Below are 13,768 nucleotides of genomic sequence, written 5' to 3' on the forward strand. Positions count from 1 at the left end.
GTGGATGGAAGCCCGAGATGGGTGAGAAACCGATGGACAGGAGCAATTCCGGAGGGAAGACGAAGAAAGGAAACAAAAACCCAGGGAGGACGATGCTGCGAGGTCACGGGGGAGGGTGGTGAGGCTAGATCGGGGCGATGTGATTGGTGGATAAGGTGGACCTACAGTATGAGGAGGCTCAGTCAGGTCAGCCAGATAACCTCAAACTCTAATGGACTGTGGGGTAAAAAAGAGTTGACATTTCAGCGACTGTGAGAACTGTGATGTGTTTCTACAGGTTTTCTCAACAGATGTGCTGATTTCAGTTACCCTTTGCCCAATTTGTAAGGGGCCCCTCAGAAAACGGTCTCCAGTGGCTGTGGTGCAAAGGTTTCAAGAAAAGAAGTCAGGAAGGAAAAGGAAGAACGCAGCATATAGATGCAAATAAGAAATAGGGTATCCTAAACCACACATACATGAATATTGAATAGATATGATCATTGTTTCGCCGTACTGATAGCCTGTACCCTCTCTAATTCTATCATGCCTAAAATAGCCTGCAGCTCTTCGTTCCCCGGCACAGCCACGCCTGAATTCCAAAATTAAAAATGATAATATGCCCATTAAAACGATCCTTATATAGACGAACAATATATAAAGAATTAAAATATTACTAACCGTATATTTCACTTACCCCGCCCTCTTAAGTTCATGGGCCATTTTTGGTGGTGCATGACATGTAAATATATATCTCGGTTTCTATATTTACGTCCCTCCCCGCCAAACAAGGATGCTGTAGGTACACCGTTTTTCATGCAAGTTGCATAATTAATAGTATCGCTACTCCGGCAATGCCCATCACCGTATTTCGGGATTGGCTCGTCGACGCCGCCCGGTTGGGAGCAATGATATCATTTGCGTTCCCGAAGCCGCCAAAGGGGTCCTTTTTCGGGTCCTTGGTTTTAGTGGCAGACGGCTTTAAAGTCGTTTGCGTTGGCTCGGGATTGGACGTTGTTGTTGGGGGTGGTGGGGATAATGTCCGCGAATCGCTTGGGGTAGGAGACGAGAGGGTAGTTGTTGTTTCGCTAGTAGTGGTGAGATGTACAGTAAACGTTCGTGTTGTGACTGGCTCTTCCGTCTGTGTTTGCGTAGTTCCCGGATGCCTGGTATCTGTCGCAGGAGGAGTATTTGAGGGAAGGGCTGAAGTGAGATTCTGATCTTGCCCCTCTCCAGCAGCGGGGCAAAGGGTCTGTATACCCAGCCCCTGAAAAAATAGCCCGATGAGGGTCGCTGATAGTGCCTGTGAGCCCACGCAATTTTTATTCAGCGAAACTGTAAGAAATTCCAGACTCTTAACACATGCTGCTGAGCAAGCGCCTGTTGAGAAATCGTCGACTGTGCAATTGCTAATCTCGGAAGTGTAGACTTCTGTACATGGAGGAGGGAAGGATTGTATTGGTTGAATGTCTTCTAGAGAAATGGCTGTAATTGTTGGTGTTTGGAAGGCGAAGAGAGCGCATGGTATCCAGTATTGTTTACGCATTGCGTAGCGTTAGGTGAAGAATAAGGCAAAAAAGTTTCGTTTGCGCAACGAATGTATTTCGCGCCTCTCTCGTTTCGAGCTTTGTTGAATTTCCCGCAGGTATCGCAAAAAGGTCGCTACGGCGGGTAGAAACCTTTGAAATGGCTATTCGCGCATCCTCACAGTACGAGCCGAGAGTTTCCTTTCAGCTCCTCTGTGCAAAGCGGGAGTGGATATAACAAAGAAAAAAGGCGCGATTCTTGGACTGTGGAAGGAGACTCTGTCGTCTTATCTTTGAAAGTGAGCATAAAGGAGTGTGAATGGTATAACAGGACTCTCGCAAAGGAGGGCCTGGAGTATCAAGGGGGATGAAGGAATTATTGAATCCCCAAGGCAAATAACTAGATATATTTCGAAGATGGAAAAGTACTGCGCTGTGTTGATATAACAATGACCATCACACCAGCGTAACTGGGAAGCTTCGTGTGGGCTTTTTAACCCTCGAAAAGAAGAAAGCAAACGAGAAAGAAGCATGGAGAACGATAACTCTCAAACTTCGTCTGGCCCAAGATCCCAACCATACTATTTGATAAACTGAAACTGACATGACCAGACAATCGCATAGTGGGGAGGTTCAGGGCCAAAGACAACCTCAAACATTTGACGTTTCTGAATTCCACACCAGCGCTAATAGGAAGAATCCAGCCGGAAACAGGGCACATCAATAGAATATCCCAAAATAAGGGCTTCCCGGATTGCTCTCGTCATGTCATGGCCGAGATGGCCGAGACTAAGGGGTAACACACGCTGGACGATGCAAAAGGCCTGTCCATTGCTGCAAATATCTCGCCCGCCAACCGAGAGCAAGCTTGCCCTTGTGTGAGCCCAGGTCCTTTTTCCGTCCGTCCAGCAAAAGTGGCCGAAATCCACCACATATATTCCCACAGTTCTTTTTTGGGATGGTAATTCTGAAACGCAGCAAACCTCTGGGTCGATTAACTAGCGCTAAATTCACGCTTGGGCCTTGGCCGCAGTTAAGCGCTGGAGTTGGTGTGGCGATAAGTCTGGGATAACTACCGCATGATTCCTCTTTTATAGGTGCAAGGATTCGATGATATATATATCAAGCTACGAACTTCACATCATAAACAATAGACTGCCACAGCCCAAAAGAGGCCACCCAAAGACATGATAGTGCTAATTATTGAAGTACACAACTGGCCCAAAATTTAAACCCTTCACTAGAAACTCAATTTTACGATTCAAATTCTTTTAGTTCAGTCTTCTTACTCAATTAGTGCAATCTTGGGAAGTTTCAAAGTCGGCCAATCGAGGTGACAGCAATGGTTGATGAGCAGGCCATCTCCTGAGTGGAAACCTACGGCCCCAAAGATTGTCAATCCCTACAACGCAGATCCGTGCCTCTACTGAGGAATCGGTGGAAGAGCGTTTGTATAAGACGTGTTGGGACTTGCAAAGCTGTGGATCTACGCAACTGTGGATCTACACAACTGTGGATCTACTACGAGACTACGGAGTACACGTCGGCTGACCCCTCAGGTGAGTGAGCTGAACTACACTAAGTTGTTAGTGGGTACTACTAGGTACGGCTACCCTATCACGTGCCCCCCAACATAAAGGTTGTATTGCTCTCGCGTAATCTGCAGTTAGTTTAATCTGTAGAAATAATAACGAATGTTATCCTCCTACAGATTATGGCCCTTATAAGCTACAAAAAGAGCTGTGAAATAATGTGCTAACTACATCTCCATGCATTGTTAAAAGCATTTGAATGATTTGAACGTTGATTTGATGTTATTTGAATGATTATAGAAAAACGTGGATAGAATGGCTATTTTTGCGGTGTTTTGCTACTAATATTCAGGGTGGCTGGGCAGATTCCTGTTATCGCAAGCAATTCGATCGCCACAATATCGGTGCTGGTGGCAGGCAAAGTGCAGCCCTCGTCCTTGTGAACGACGATTTGGCGAAGAAGATTAAAGATAAACACGTTTTGGAATATAATAGAGGCATCGAGCCTGTCTTCGGTAAGATATTTATTATTGAAAATACTCCACGTTTAGTAATCCCAACTAATCCCTTTCTACCCCAGTAGATAGCCTCTACGATCCTCAAAAAGGTACAAAAAGGTACCAGGAAACTGGCTGACTCGTATAATAAACTTAAAGACCCGCGCGTCCCGAATCACTCCCAGACGACAAACAGCCAATCAAATATCGTTTTGAGCTTGGGAATTTCCCAACCCCACATCTAACTGATAGAGGGGATATTGACAAAGATAGGTACGATTTCAGTACCTGGAAGTACGGCTTTCCCGGGGACAACTCTCAAACACCAAACTGCATCCAGTCAGGGCGGAGCCGAGACTAAGTCTGCCAAATTCTTTTCAACTTTGTAAGAGGCCTATACATGCAACCAACTTTTGGAACCCCCCAATAATTGAAAGCGAGAAAGCCATTCCCATTGGGACTCATTTATAAGGAGCCGGATATCTTTCTGCACATTTGCAAACGCCATCCCGTCTGAAGCTGCAAGAGAATGCTCCTATCCATTTATCAGGCTTGAGTTGAAGGCCTTGTCAAAGGCCTAGTATCCATTTACGCTCTGGCAAACTAGGGATAAGTGATATAAAAGGACGGCGAGAAGCAGTCGGATAAAATAGCAAGAGTACTTGAGTTAGAAGAAGAAAAAAGTGATCTTCGATTCCCGTCCCGCTTAAACCCCTTAAAGTTACCCAAAAAAAAAAAAAAAAAAGGGAAGCTTAATAATAAACCGTCAGGTCGGTCCAAGCACAAGTCGGAAAGCAAAGGGGAGGCAAAGAAAGCCGAGTGGTGGAATTGGATTGAATATGAGAGGGCGCCCGCAAGCAAGATACAGACCTGTGACTTGATAGAGGCGAGGTGAGGAATAAGGAGAGCAGGGTGGAGAAAAAGAACAGAAGCATTATCTCCGAAGGAGAAGGCATCAGTAAATGAACGGGAACAAACAGGGCCAACAATGGCTTGCGAATAGGTCGAAATGGACTGTAATCGAGAGTGAAAAGGAAGGAAGGGAAATGACATGCAAAGGGAAAGAGAGGAAAGATATAGGTGAAAATGGATGGATGATATCCATGGGTACTTGGGGTTTGTGTTTGAATGCAACAGAATAGAGAAAGGAAGTGAACAAAGAAAAGGAACGGTGGCAGTGATATGCTCGGTCATGTTGTGGGCGTAGCGTGAAATAACAAAGGGAATCGAAGCGGCTGGCGATGAGGTAGGTAGTGAGGGGCTGGTTGTGAAATGGCGAGTGATTGGTAGGGAATGAAGTGGAAAAATACGGATCGATAGATAGCATTGCCAGAATCTCACACTCTGAAGTATTTTTCGAACCCCCGCTTTTTTTGAGCTGACTGAAGGAAATTTAGGAAGGAATGAGAGTAAATAGATTGAAACAAGAGTGGAGGTCAGTCAATTTTATAAAAGCAGCGGACGAAAATGAAGAAGATATCTGAGCTGAAAAAAAAGGAACAACCGTCGTCAACACCGATGTGTTTAAGGATCGTTGATCTTCAAATATCGAATGTTTGTGGTTTTATGTAAATTTCAACTAAGTGCCTTTGCCTCATTTGATCGTAATTTTCGTTAATCGCCAGCTTTTCACTTTGGTTTTGTATCTTGTTTTTTGATTGGGATGTTCAAGAAGTTCTTTTTCAGCTCCACATTGACGCTCAGCAAATCAAGTTAGTGGAAAGGATGATGTGTATATATAACTTCTGAGATGGCGTAGAGTGGTCAAGAGACATTTTATGCGTGAAAATGGTACCAAATTCTGGAACGGAACATGCTTGGCGTAGGCGGGCGGATACTTCGGATGTACATGGATAGGGTTTGGCGAGCTTTGTGGAGGAAGAAAGTGCGAAGTGGCGGCAATCGCCTATTTCGCCATAGACGCTCTCAACTTCCGAGCCACCCAGCCGGTTAACAGCTCATCGAGCCGAATTGACATTTCATTAAGCCCCTTGCTCTCTTCCTTGAATAGACCTCCAGTTATCGGATGATCGGGGTCTGCCGTTCCCACATTAGACTTGTCATGGACAATGATGAGGAGATCCCGGATATCGGTGTCATCATCAAGATAAGAACGGAGGCTAGCCTCGCTCCAAGTTGGTGTGTTGGTTGACGGAGTCGGAGCGCTGTTGCTTTCTAGCTTGTCGTCTGGCTGTTCAACAAGCTCGGGAGAAGACGGTGTTGGGGAGGGTGATGGATTGTGTGGCTCATCAATTGACGAAGTATCTGTTGTCAAATCCGGAGGAGTATTACGGCTTCGCTCCTCTGGAGATGGTATGTTAACCGGAGAATCCGCAGATTCATCCGTTTCCTCAGGCATAGACGCGGATCGAACAGTTTCCTTGCTCGGGGTGCTTTGGATACCGGGTGATGGCGTTTTTGAAACGTCAACAGGAGAAACCGACGTGTTAAGAGAAATGGTTTTCAACCGGAGATCCGAATTCGGATCAATTTGGTCTCGAGAAGTAGAATCTGCCGGCTTTATGCGAGTTGCTTCTGGAGATCTGACACGAAGAGGTTGTGGTACATCAGATTGTGCGTCGGGTGGAACTACCCGTACTGAAGTACCGGAAATATCCTTCACTGGCGATGCTCTGGAAGTGGAGTCATTGCTGAGTCCTTGCTGGGCGATTGTTTGCATGCTGTCAACTTTAACAGGAGAACCATCGGGTGGCGTTTTCTGCAGTTTGCTTGGATGTCGTTGGAATGCGTTCTGGGATTTTGAAGACGAGCGTTCTTCTTTCGGCGATTCACTAACTGTCTTCGGAGGTGTTGTCGAGCGTGTCGATTCTTCAGAGATCTTCTCTGGCTCTTCCATATCATCATCAATGGTTTTACTTTTCTTGTCTTTCCTCTTGAATAAGCCGCTAAGCATGCCTGGTTTTTTCTCCTTTCGTTTTTTGTCATCTTTGGCTTTATCTCCCGAGGGGATGATTTTATCAAAGGCGTCAAAACTTCCACGTCCTTTTGACTAAAAGAACCGAAATCAAACTGATCAGAAAAAATGTGATATACATATAAAAGCCCAGAGGGGATTGGATCAATACCTCTTTGGACTCATTTGTGGCTGCAGTTCTATCATTCGAATCATCACGTAGGAGGTTTGGAGTCAGTGATATCTTTTTGGTCTCGAGGCTATCATCCTTGAAGAACGAATCTGTGTTCCGCACCACACCGTTGCGGGACCTGCCAGCAGGACTGTCGTCTGTTTCTCGATTTAGTTAGGTGGGATAAATTCATTAGGGGGAAGTAGTTGTGTTCACCTAATTTGTCCAATGAATCCTCGCTTGCCCGAACCCTCTCAGGACTACTATCTCGGCCGGGCTCAGCTTCATGTGCGTTTGAACCGTCATTATCTGTTTGTACTTTGGGCCGAAGAGGCTCGACAACGATGTTTTCATTTTGGGCTTCTTCTCGTCCAGCATTCGTGTCTGATTTAACATTTTCATCATCATTGTCGTTGTCAAAGAATGGGTCGTCTGCTTCGTCCTCTTCTTCGGTAGAATACTCGACATCTGATGGTTCATGGTAAACCGGAGAAGAGGTGAAAGTGACGGTTTTTGCGTTCCTCCTTCGCATGGCCTTTTTCAGTGGGTTCTTTGATTTTTCTGCATTATCCCCCAACATTGTAGCAGAGAGCTAGATATGAAGTTAGTACCAATTGGCAATAGGGATGACGCCAGATGCGTACATCAATATTTCTATGCTTGTTCAAACGCGCCAGGCGTTCTGTTGGGGTCTCGATATGTTCAGCGGGCAGATAACCTGAAACTGTTAGTAGCGACATCAGGGAATCTACGGATGTGATGAGCCAACCTATGCTACCATCCTTCACAACCCTAACAAGCCACCAGTAGCTATTACTGTCGTCCAGAAGGACCATTGTATCACCCTTCGTGGCATTCGCCTGCCCTTCGACAGTGGCTACGAAAGTATGTAGAGCGTAGACAAATTCGAAATCAATATCTTCTATATTCGTGTAAGTCATTTGATCTCCATCAGCAAAGAGGGAAACTGAAAGAAAATAGGGAGGGGAATGCAGATGAAAGAGATTGACACGTGGGATAGCCATTAACTAGGAGCGGTGTTGAAAGAGGGGTCATACGAAATACACCCCTAGTTTATGGTGAAGTGGATATGATTCGCATTTGTTGAGTATGGAAGCAGTTGTCGATTTTTGGGAGAAGCGTAGAGTATGACCATACCTAACCCTAATCCCCGTCCCGAGTGACCATGCGCCGTTCCCGACGCAAGGGCGTCTCGCTGAGGCTTTTAGGACTCGTGCATTTCATGCTATGACCCCAGACCGTGATATGAATAATGAAAACCAGGTAGGGCATACACAACAAGAAACAGCATGCAAAATAGGCAAAGCCAGGGCATAGACGAAACACATGAATGATAAAACGGGGTCTTTTTTTTAAGAAGCCAGCTTTGTGGCTGCCGAGTGAGAGCGCGTTGAAAGGAGATCACAGATCAAAGATAAAAAGAGGGGCACCCACCATCATCAATAGATGGAGAACTAGATATCTTATCCATCATATCATCATCCAGCTGGTCGTCGCTTTCGCCATCTGTAGTATCTCCTTCATCTGCCGACGTATGGCCGTTTGGATAGTGATCAACGCCGTCATGATGCGCCCCCTGGTCATGGCCATTCATTTCGTCTCCAGAGTCATCAGGGTGCCTGTGGTCTCCAGAGACCCTGGGGCTTTGAACCAACTCATCCCTGACCTCTTTCTCCGCATTTTGCATTGCAAGAGTTTGGTGGGGTGCTGTTCGATTTCCTTCTGACGAAGCTGGGTGGCTCTGGTTGTGTGTCTGGTCTTGATTGGATTGGAAACGGTTGCCCTGCAAGTCGATGGTATCTGATTGAAGAAAGAAAGGGGGAAAAATTGATCGTATTAATAAATGCTTATGAACTCAAGAAACAGGTAGCTAACCCCGATATGTTATTTTTTTGGATCCATCATTCAATGCTCACCTGCCCGGATTATCTGCGGTCTGGTCATTGTTTCGTGCGTGCGCACGTCAACAAAATAGCCTGTTCAAACAACACTTCGTAGAATAGGTAGAGGATGGAAAGGTAGCACGAGCATTTGCCTATACGGTCTTCCAAAAGGGATATGGATAGGTGCCAACGGAACAGTATATGCGCTTGAAACGTCGGGTGAAGGAGGGCAAGCTGAGCGAAAGGGGAGCAAGGGGAGCGGGGAAAGGTGGCAGCTCCTCACCAACCCCAGCAGAGACCAGACAACAGAGCGGAGAAGGGGATAAGAAGGGGATAAGGACGACAGGAGGGGAACGAGGAAAAAGACAAAGAAATGGCCATCCGCGAGAGACAACACACCGCGAGAGAACAGACAGAATCCCGGCCAACGTCTTTCAGGAGGTCCCTTAATTCCCATGGTGGCTTGGCGTTGGCCGGCTCCCAAACAAGCGCCGACGCCAGGCGGCTATCTCGCTTGTTGCCCCTGGCGGATTCCGCATGCCAAGCGTCTTATCTCCAGCCAACCACAGCGCGCACATTTCCACCTCAACAAGCGCACATCCTCACAAAAACATTTGCCGCCCACGTGACCTTATCGTGACTCCTTCGGGCTGCTTCTTCCTGCTTTGCCCGGAATAAAAGACCTTTCACTCCCCTCTCCCGCTACCTTGCTCACCACAACATCCGCCCTCCCGCTCGCCGTGCGTATCATCCCTGCGCCTGACTACCGGCTCACAGCTTTGTTTCTCTTGCCCGTCCATATCGACGTATCTTGTTCTGACCTTGCTGGGCATCTAATCACCGGTAACTCCAGTAACCTGCTGTTCAACCCAGTTAACATTTACCCTGTAGCTCGGTCGCTTCGTCTTGGAAGATCCACGCTGCATCCACGTCTTGACGTGCCGCCAACGGAGCACGGGTTCTATTCACACCAGTCTGTCTGGGTCGCGCTTTATTTTTGCAACTGGCCCAATTTAAAAGCACTTGCCTCCTCCCACGACTAGTGTCATTGCCGCCACCGCCACCGCCAGTGCTGCGCTTGCTCGACTCGTTCAACTTCTCAGTTGTCAAGAGTGAAGGTTCATCGGTAGCCGTTGCAATCACCTCGTCAAGGTGAGGGCATGGCTCATGAGGAGATCCGGAAGTTTGAGAATTTGACGTTAGACCCCAATTTTGCGAATACATCTGCGTTGACCGAAAATGGACATGGACGTGGAGATGTGCCAAACGCGAATGGCAGTGCTAGGCGAGTTCCTTCTGATACCGCTAAATCAAACCACCAACATACAAGGCCCCTAGAGGGAAGTGATGGTCCATTGAAGGACGCCCATGTCCCGACGCCTCCCATCCCTGTGCCTTGTCCTGAAGACCATCATTACAGAACGGGTGCGGCCGATGACCTGGAATATAACCATCACCCTCGTTATATCCATCCATCGCCACTCGAGCAGTTTGCCCGAAACGATCAACCTTCACTCAGCCACAATGCTGATTACTCGCTTGATCCTGGATGCCGGAACCAACTGGAAATCCCAGCAATCGATCTGAGGCACGGTGTCGACCCGTCTGTGGATAGCTTGTCTCATCAGGAACGCGACTCCGGAAGCTCCGCAAATGTGTTTCCTATCGGTTCACCTCCCCGGGACTTTTTCTCCAGACCAGTGGAGAGCTGTGGGGGTGACACTGAGCCTGTTGGGGAGCGCCCCACCTCTCTCACATCTCTATCCACTGCTTCCCCTGTCACTGATGAAGTGCGTACGCCTCCGGAAACAAACCGGGACATATTTTTGTCCCCATTTTCAGCTTCTCCAAGGGTCTACCGCCCTGTATCTTTGGATGATGCGACCGGTTGGTCTGGCCTTGTCCCTCAGCCATTTGGGAGTCGGTCAAAAGGCTATACTCTAGGCAGAGATGGCAGTTTGCGGCACAACATATGTCATGACTCCTGTCGCTCTACCTACTCAAGTGGTAAATCTCCAGCCAGCACGTTTCTGTCCCTATGGAGTCGTGATGAGGTTCCCCCGAAACCTGATGATGAGGGTCAAGTTGTAGGGACAGACTATGTGATCGGCAAGCAGATTGGTTTTGGAGGATTTAGCACAGTGAAGGAAGCATTTAAGGTTAATGGAGATGGTGGACCGGAACGGTTTGCTGTTAAAATTGTGAGGAAGCACCTCGCCGGCCAGAGCGAACGTGAAAATGATCAAGTCCAAGCCGAATTCGATCACGAAGTGCGCATTTGGCGATACCTAAACCACCCTAACATTTTGCCACTCGAAGCAGTTTACGAAACCGACTATGCTACATTTTGCTTCACAAAATTAACCACAAGGGGAACCTTGTTCGACCTGATCCGCAGACATCGCCAAGGCCTTCAAATGAACATTGCCCGAAACTATGCATATCAATTAGCGTCCGCTATTAGATACTTGCATGAGGATGCACGTGTTGTCCATCGAGATATTAAGCTTGAAAACTGTCTTCTAGATGCACCAGTTTCCAACCAATATGATGACGCAGCCCACTTAATCCTATGTGACTTTGGAATGGCGGAATGGATGACATCGGAAAACGGCGGTGGAAGCTCACCTGATCCGTACGACAATGCAGCAGATCGGCCACCTCCAAAAGCCATAGGCCCTTCTGACACAAGCACCAGTGTTGCTGGAAGCCTGGAATATGCCTCTCCGGAGCTGTTATCATCTGTGGGTGGACTTATTGATCCAATTGTGGATATCTGGGCGTTTGGAGTTGTTGTCTTTGCTCTGGTCGTGGGTTCTCGGCCTTTCCAAGACTCCTTTAAACCACGAATCAAACTCAATATTATGGGTGGTCGTTGGGATAGAAGTTCTGTCCTGAAAGGTCATGGTGATCTTCAGGATCGACGGAACGCATTGGAGTTAATCCAGGGCTGTTTGGATATGGATCCGACGAGGAGATGGACAATTCGGGAAGTGTTACAATGCCGTTGGTTTCAGGGATGTTCTGACAGCGCAGACCACGCTGGCGATACTCCGCAATGGGGATTTTAGGCCCTGCGTTCTATCCACTTTGATTGCGTCCGTTTTACTTGTGGTATTTTACGCCGGTTATGTAAGAAACTACCAAGGTCTGATGTAATCATACGGTGTTCAAGGCGGATTTTTCATTCATTCTGATTTTCATCCATGCACTTTATATCCCTTGTTGTGTTAGCGTTCGTATTTGATACCCGTGACTGTCATCTGCCAAATGGTTGTCGCATCTACCTATTATATACCTATCTGCACTCTTTTTTTTTTCTGACCTGGAAGGGGCCGGCCTTTTGTTCATTGACGGTTTAGGGAGTCTATTTACGATTGCATCCGATTGCATCCGAGTGTTATGCTGCCTTATGCCATCACGAATTTCCTTTCCCTTCTCCTCATTTTTTCTCTTCAACAGATCATGTCCACTTTTGCTTATGCATTGATGAAATTGAATCGCGCGCGGTTGGCTGGAATTTTGAGAAGTTTTTGTTTTCCGTTTCGGTTTCGAGTTATGGGTTTTTTTTATTCATTTTCTCATCCTACTCCTAATTAGTTTGTTCTCAGGGCCGTCACTGCCTCTCAAAACATCTCAGTTTTGTTGTGTGTATTACTGTCGAATCAACCCCAACTTCTCCCCAATTCTCTCATCATCGTTTTACCTTTCCCTTTATCCCCTTTCTTTTCCTAGGGAATGATAAAACTCCAACGCAAGAGTATTCCCACCGCACTCTGTCATTGTTCCCTGCCCATACCCAAAAGGCGTTCCGGCTTTTGGTCTAACGGGACAAACAGATCATGTGTCGTTATATGGCAAAATGCAGTTTCAAGGCTCTAAGGATGGTGCCGGGCAGTGGTTTATATCTGGAACCTTCCCGCTCAAGACGCGACCTTACCTCATCCGGACCTACCTCATCCTCCAACAGGGTCTATTCCCGCTTCTTGTTCTCTCTAGTGGTTTTCCTGTTCTTTGCGTTGTCGTTTTATTCGTGGTTTCTAGCGGGATTTGTGGCCCAATTCGCTTCTCCACCAGGCTCTGTTCTCGTCCTACGTCCCGTTTGAATTTGATTCTTTGCCTTTCCACAGATATTGCTAGATCCTTCTTTCCACTTTTTTTTTTTTTTTTTTTTTTTTGCGCGAGCTTTTTAGATTGCACTCTCTATGCTTCTGAGTTTTCTCTTCTTTTCTTTTCTTGTGTTTTTATATCCCATCAATGGCATTTTTGTACTTGGTTGGCGTTTTGTCAGAGTGGTGACCCCCTTCATTGATGAACCCGATAATGTTGATAATACGATGCAAGCGGACGTGTTAATAAAACATTTAGGGGAAAGGGACAAGGGGTTAACCTGTATGTTTAGTAATTAATTAGTGTTAGATTCCAAGAAGTGAAATTGCGAATTTAAAAACTTGTTATTAGGAAAGTTATTCTTTTAGTCTAATGGTAAAGTCCGATTCTACAACTGGTTTTGTTACCTCCAAACCTTATGAGATGAATCGCACGCTTTGAAAAGGTCAACTGGAAGCATTTCATTACTTATGCAAATCGTCAAGGTGGTTTTCAGCACGTCTCAAAAGGGAAAGGTAATGTTTTCTGCTCGCGGTTGAGCTGGTAGCGGAGCATAGAAGAAAATAGCCATATACACCTTACAGCTGAAGTAAGCCCTTGATCAAAACATATTTAATTTAAATAGACCATACGAGGGCATTTGTCTCTCTAATATACAATAATATCCAAACAAGATAAAACAGACTCAAATAGCTACATAAAACGCGGGAAGAAGAAACAGATATTTCTCCCTCGGGATTCCGGGTAGCATTCAAAAGCACCAATAAAGATAATAGAGTAAGTAGGAAAGGAGGAACAAGTCTGTGTCACCATTCTACCTTCCGTTTCTACCACAATCTATTGTCACTAGAAGGCATACCCTCCTTACCCTTCTTCTGTGCCTTGCCGGGTGCACTGAAGAACAAACTCGGCGTTTCCCCTTTCTGCACAAGATAACTCAAATAACCCCTATGAGCCGGATCACGATAATACTCAATATCCTTGCGGTTGGTCGGGTCCGGCAACCGATACGAGAACCCATCACCCTTGACACGGGGTTTATCAATCCCCATCCCAATCGTCAGAATATCGCCTGCATTGAGCCACGCGAGCGAGACGAATGGGTTCTGACTTGGCCGAAAAGGAAACCGCCTGGGA

General features: G+C 46.6%; 3 protein-coding genes across 3 annotated transcripts in view; 1 reads left to right on the top strand and 2 right to left on the bottom strand.

The window, feature by feature from the left end:
* Window positions 1-5,437: 5,437 nt before the first annotated feature.
* HCAG_01300 (predicted protein) lies at window positions 5,438-8,582 on the bottom strand (the record flags this gene model as incomplete). Its single annotated transcript, XM_001544203.1, has 7 exons — window positions 5,438-6,541; window positions 6,618-6,775; window positions 6,834-7,209; window positions 7,262-7,539; window positions 7,776-7,829; window positions 8,073-8,438; window positions 8,555-8,582. 7 exons carry the CDS (start codon window positions 8,580-8,582, stop codon window positions 5,438-5,440), a joined length of 2,364 nt encoding a protein of 787 aa, XP_001544253.1.
* Window positions 8,583-9,681: 1,099 nt separating this feature from the next.
* Window positions 9,682-11,592, top strand: HCAG_01301 (conserved hypothetical protein; the record flags this gene model as incomplete). The annotated part of the gene is made up of 1 exon (XM_001544204.1): window positions 9,682-11,592. One exon carries the CDS (start codon window positions 9,682-9,684, stop codon window positions 11,590-11,592), a length of 1,911 nt encoding a protein of 636 aa, XP_001544254.1.
* Window positions 11,593-12,906: 1,314 nt separating this feature from the next.
* The window catches only part of HCAG_01302 (predicted protein), a gene marked incomplete at both ends in the record, with an annotated part of 1,638 nt that continues 776 nt past the window's right edge, over window positions 12,907-13,768 (bottom strand). Inside the window, 3 exons of the mRNA XM_001544205.1 lie at window positions 12,907-12,911; window positions 13,039-13,098; window positions 13,491-13,656. Coding sequence (XP_001544255.1) covers window positions 12,907-12,911; window positions 13,039-13,098; window positions 13,491-13,656 — 231 coding nt within the window. The remainder of the gene's footprint in view (window positions 12,912-13,038; window positions 13,099-13,490; window positions 13,657-13,768) is intronic.

This window comes from Histoplasma capsulatum, genomic scaffold, assembly GCF_000149585.1.
Source record: "Histoplasma capsulatum NAm1 scaffold_1 genomic scaffold, whole genome shotgun sequence".
NCBI lineage: Eukaryota > Fungi > Ascomycota > Eurotiomycetes > Onygenales > Ajellomycetaceae > Histoplasma > Histoplasma mississippiense.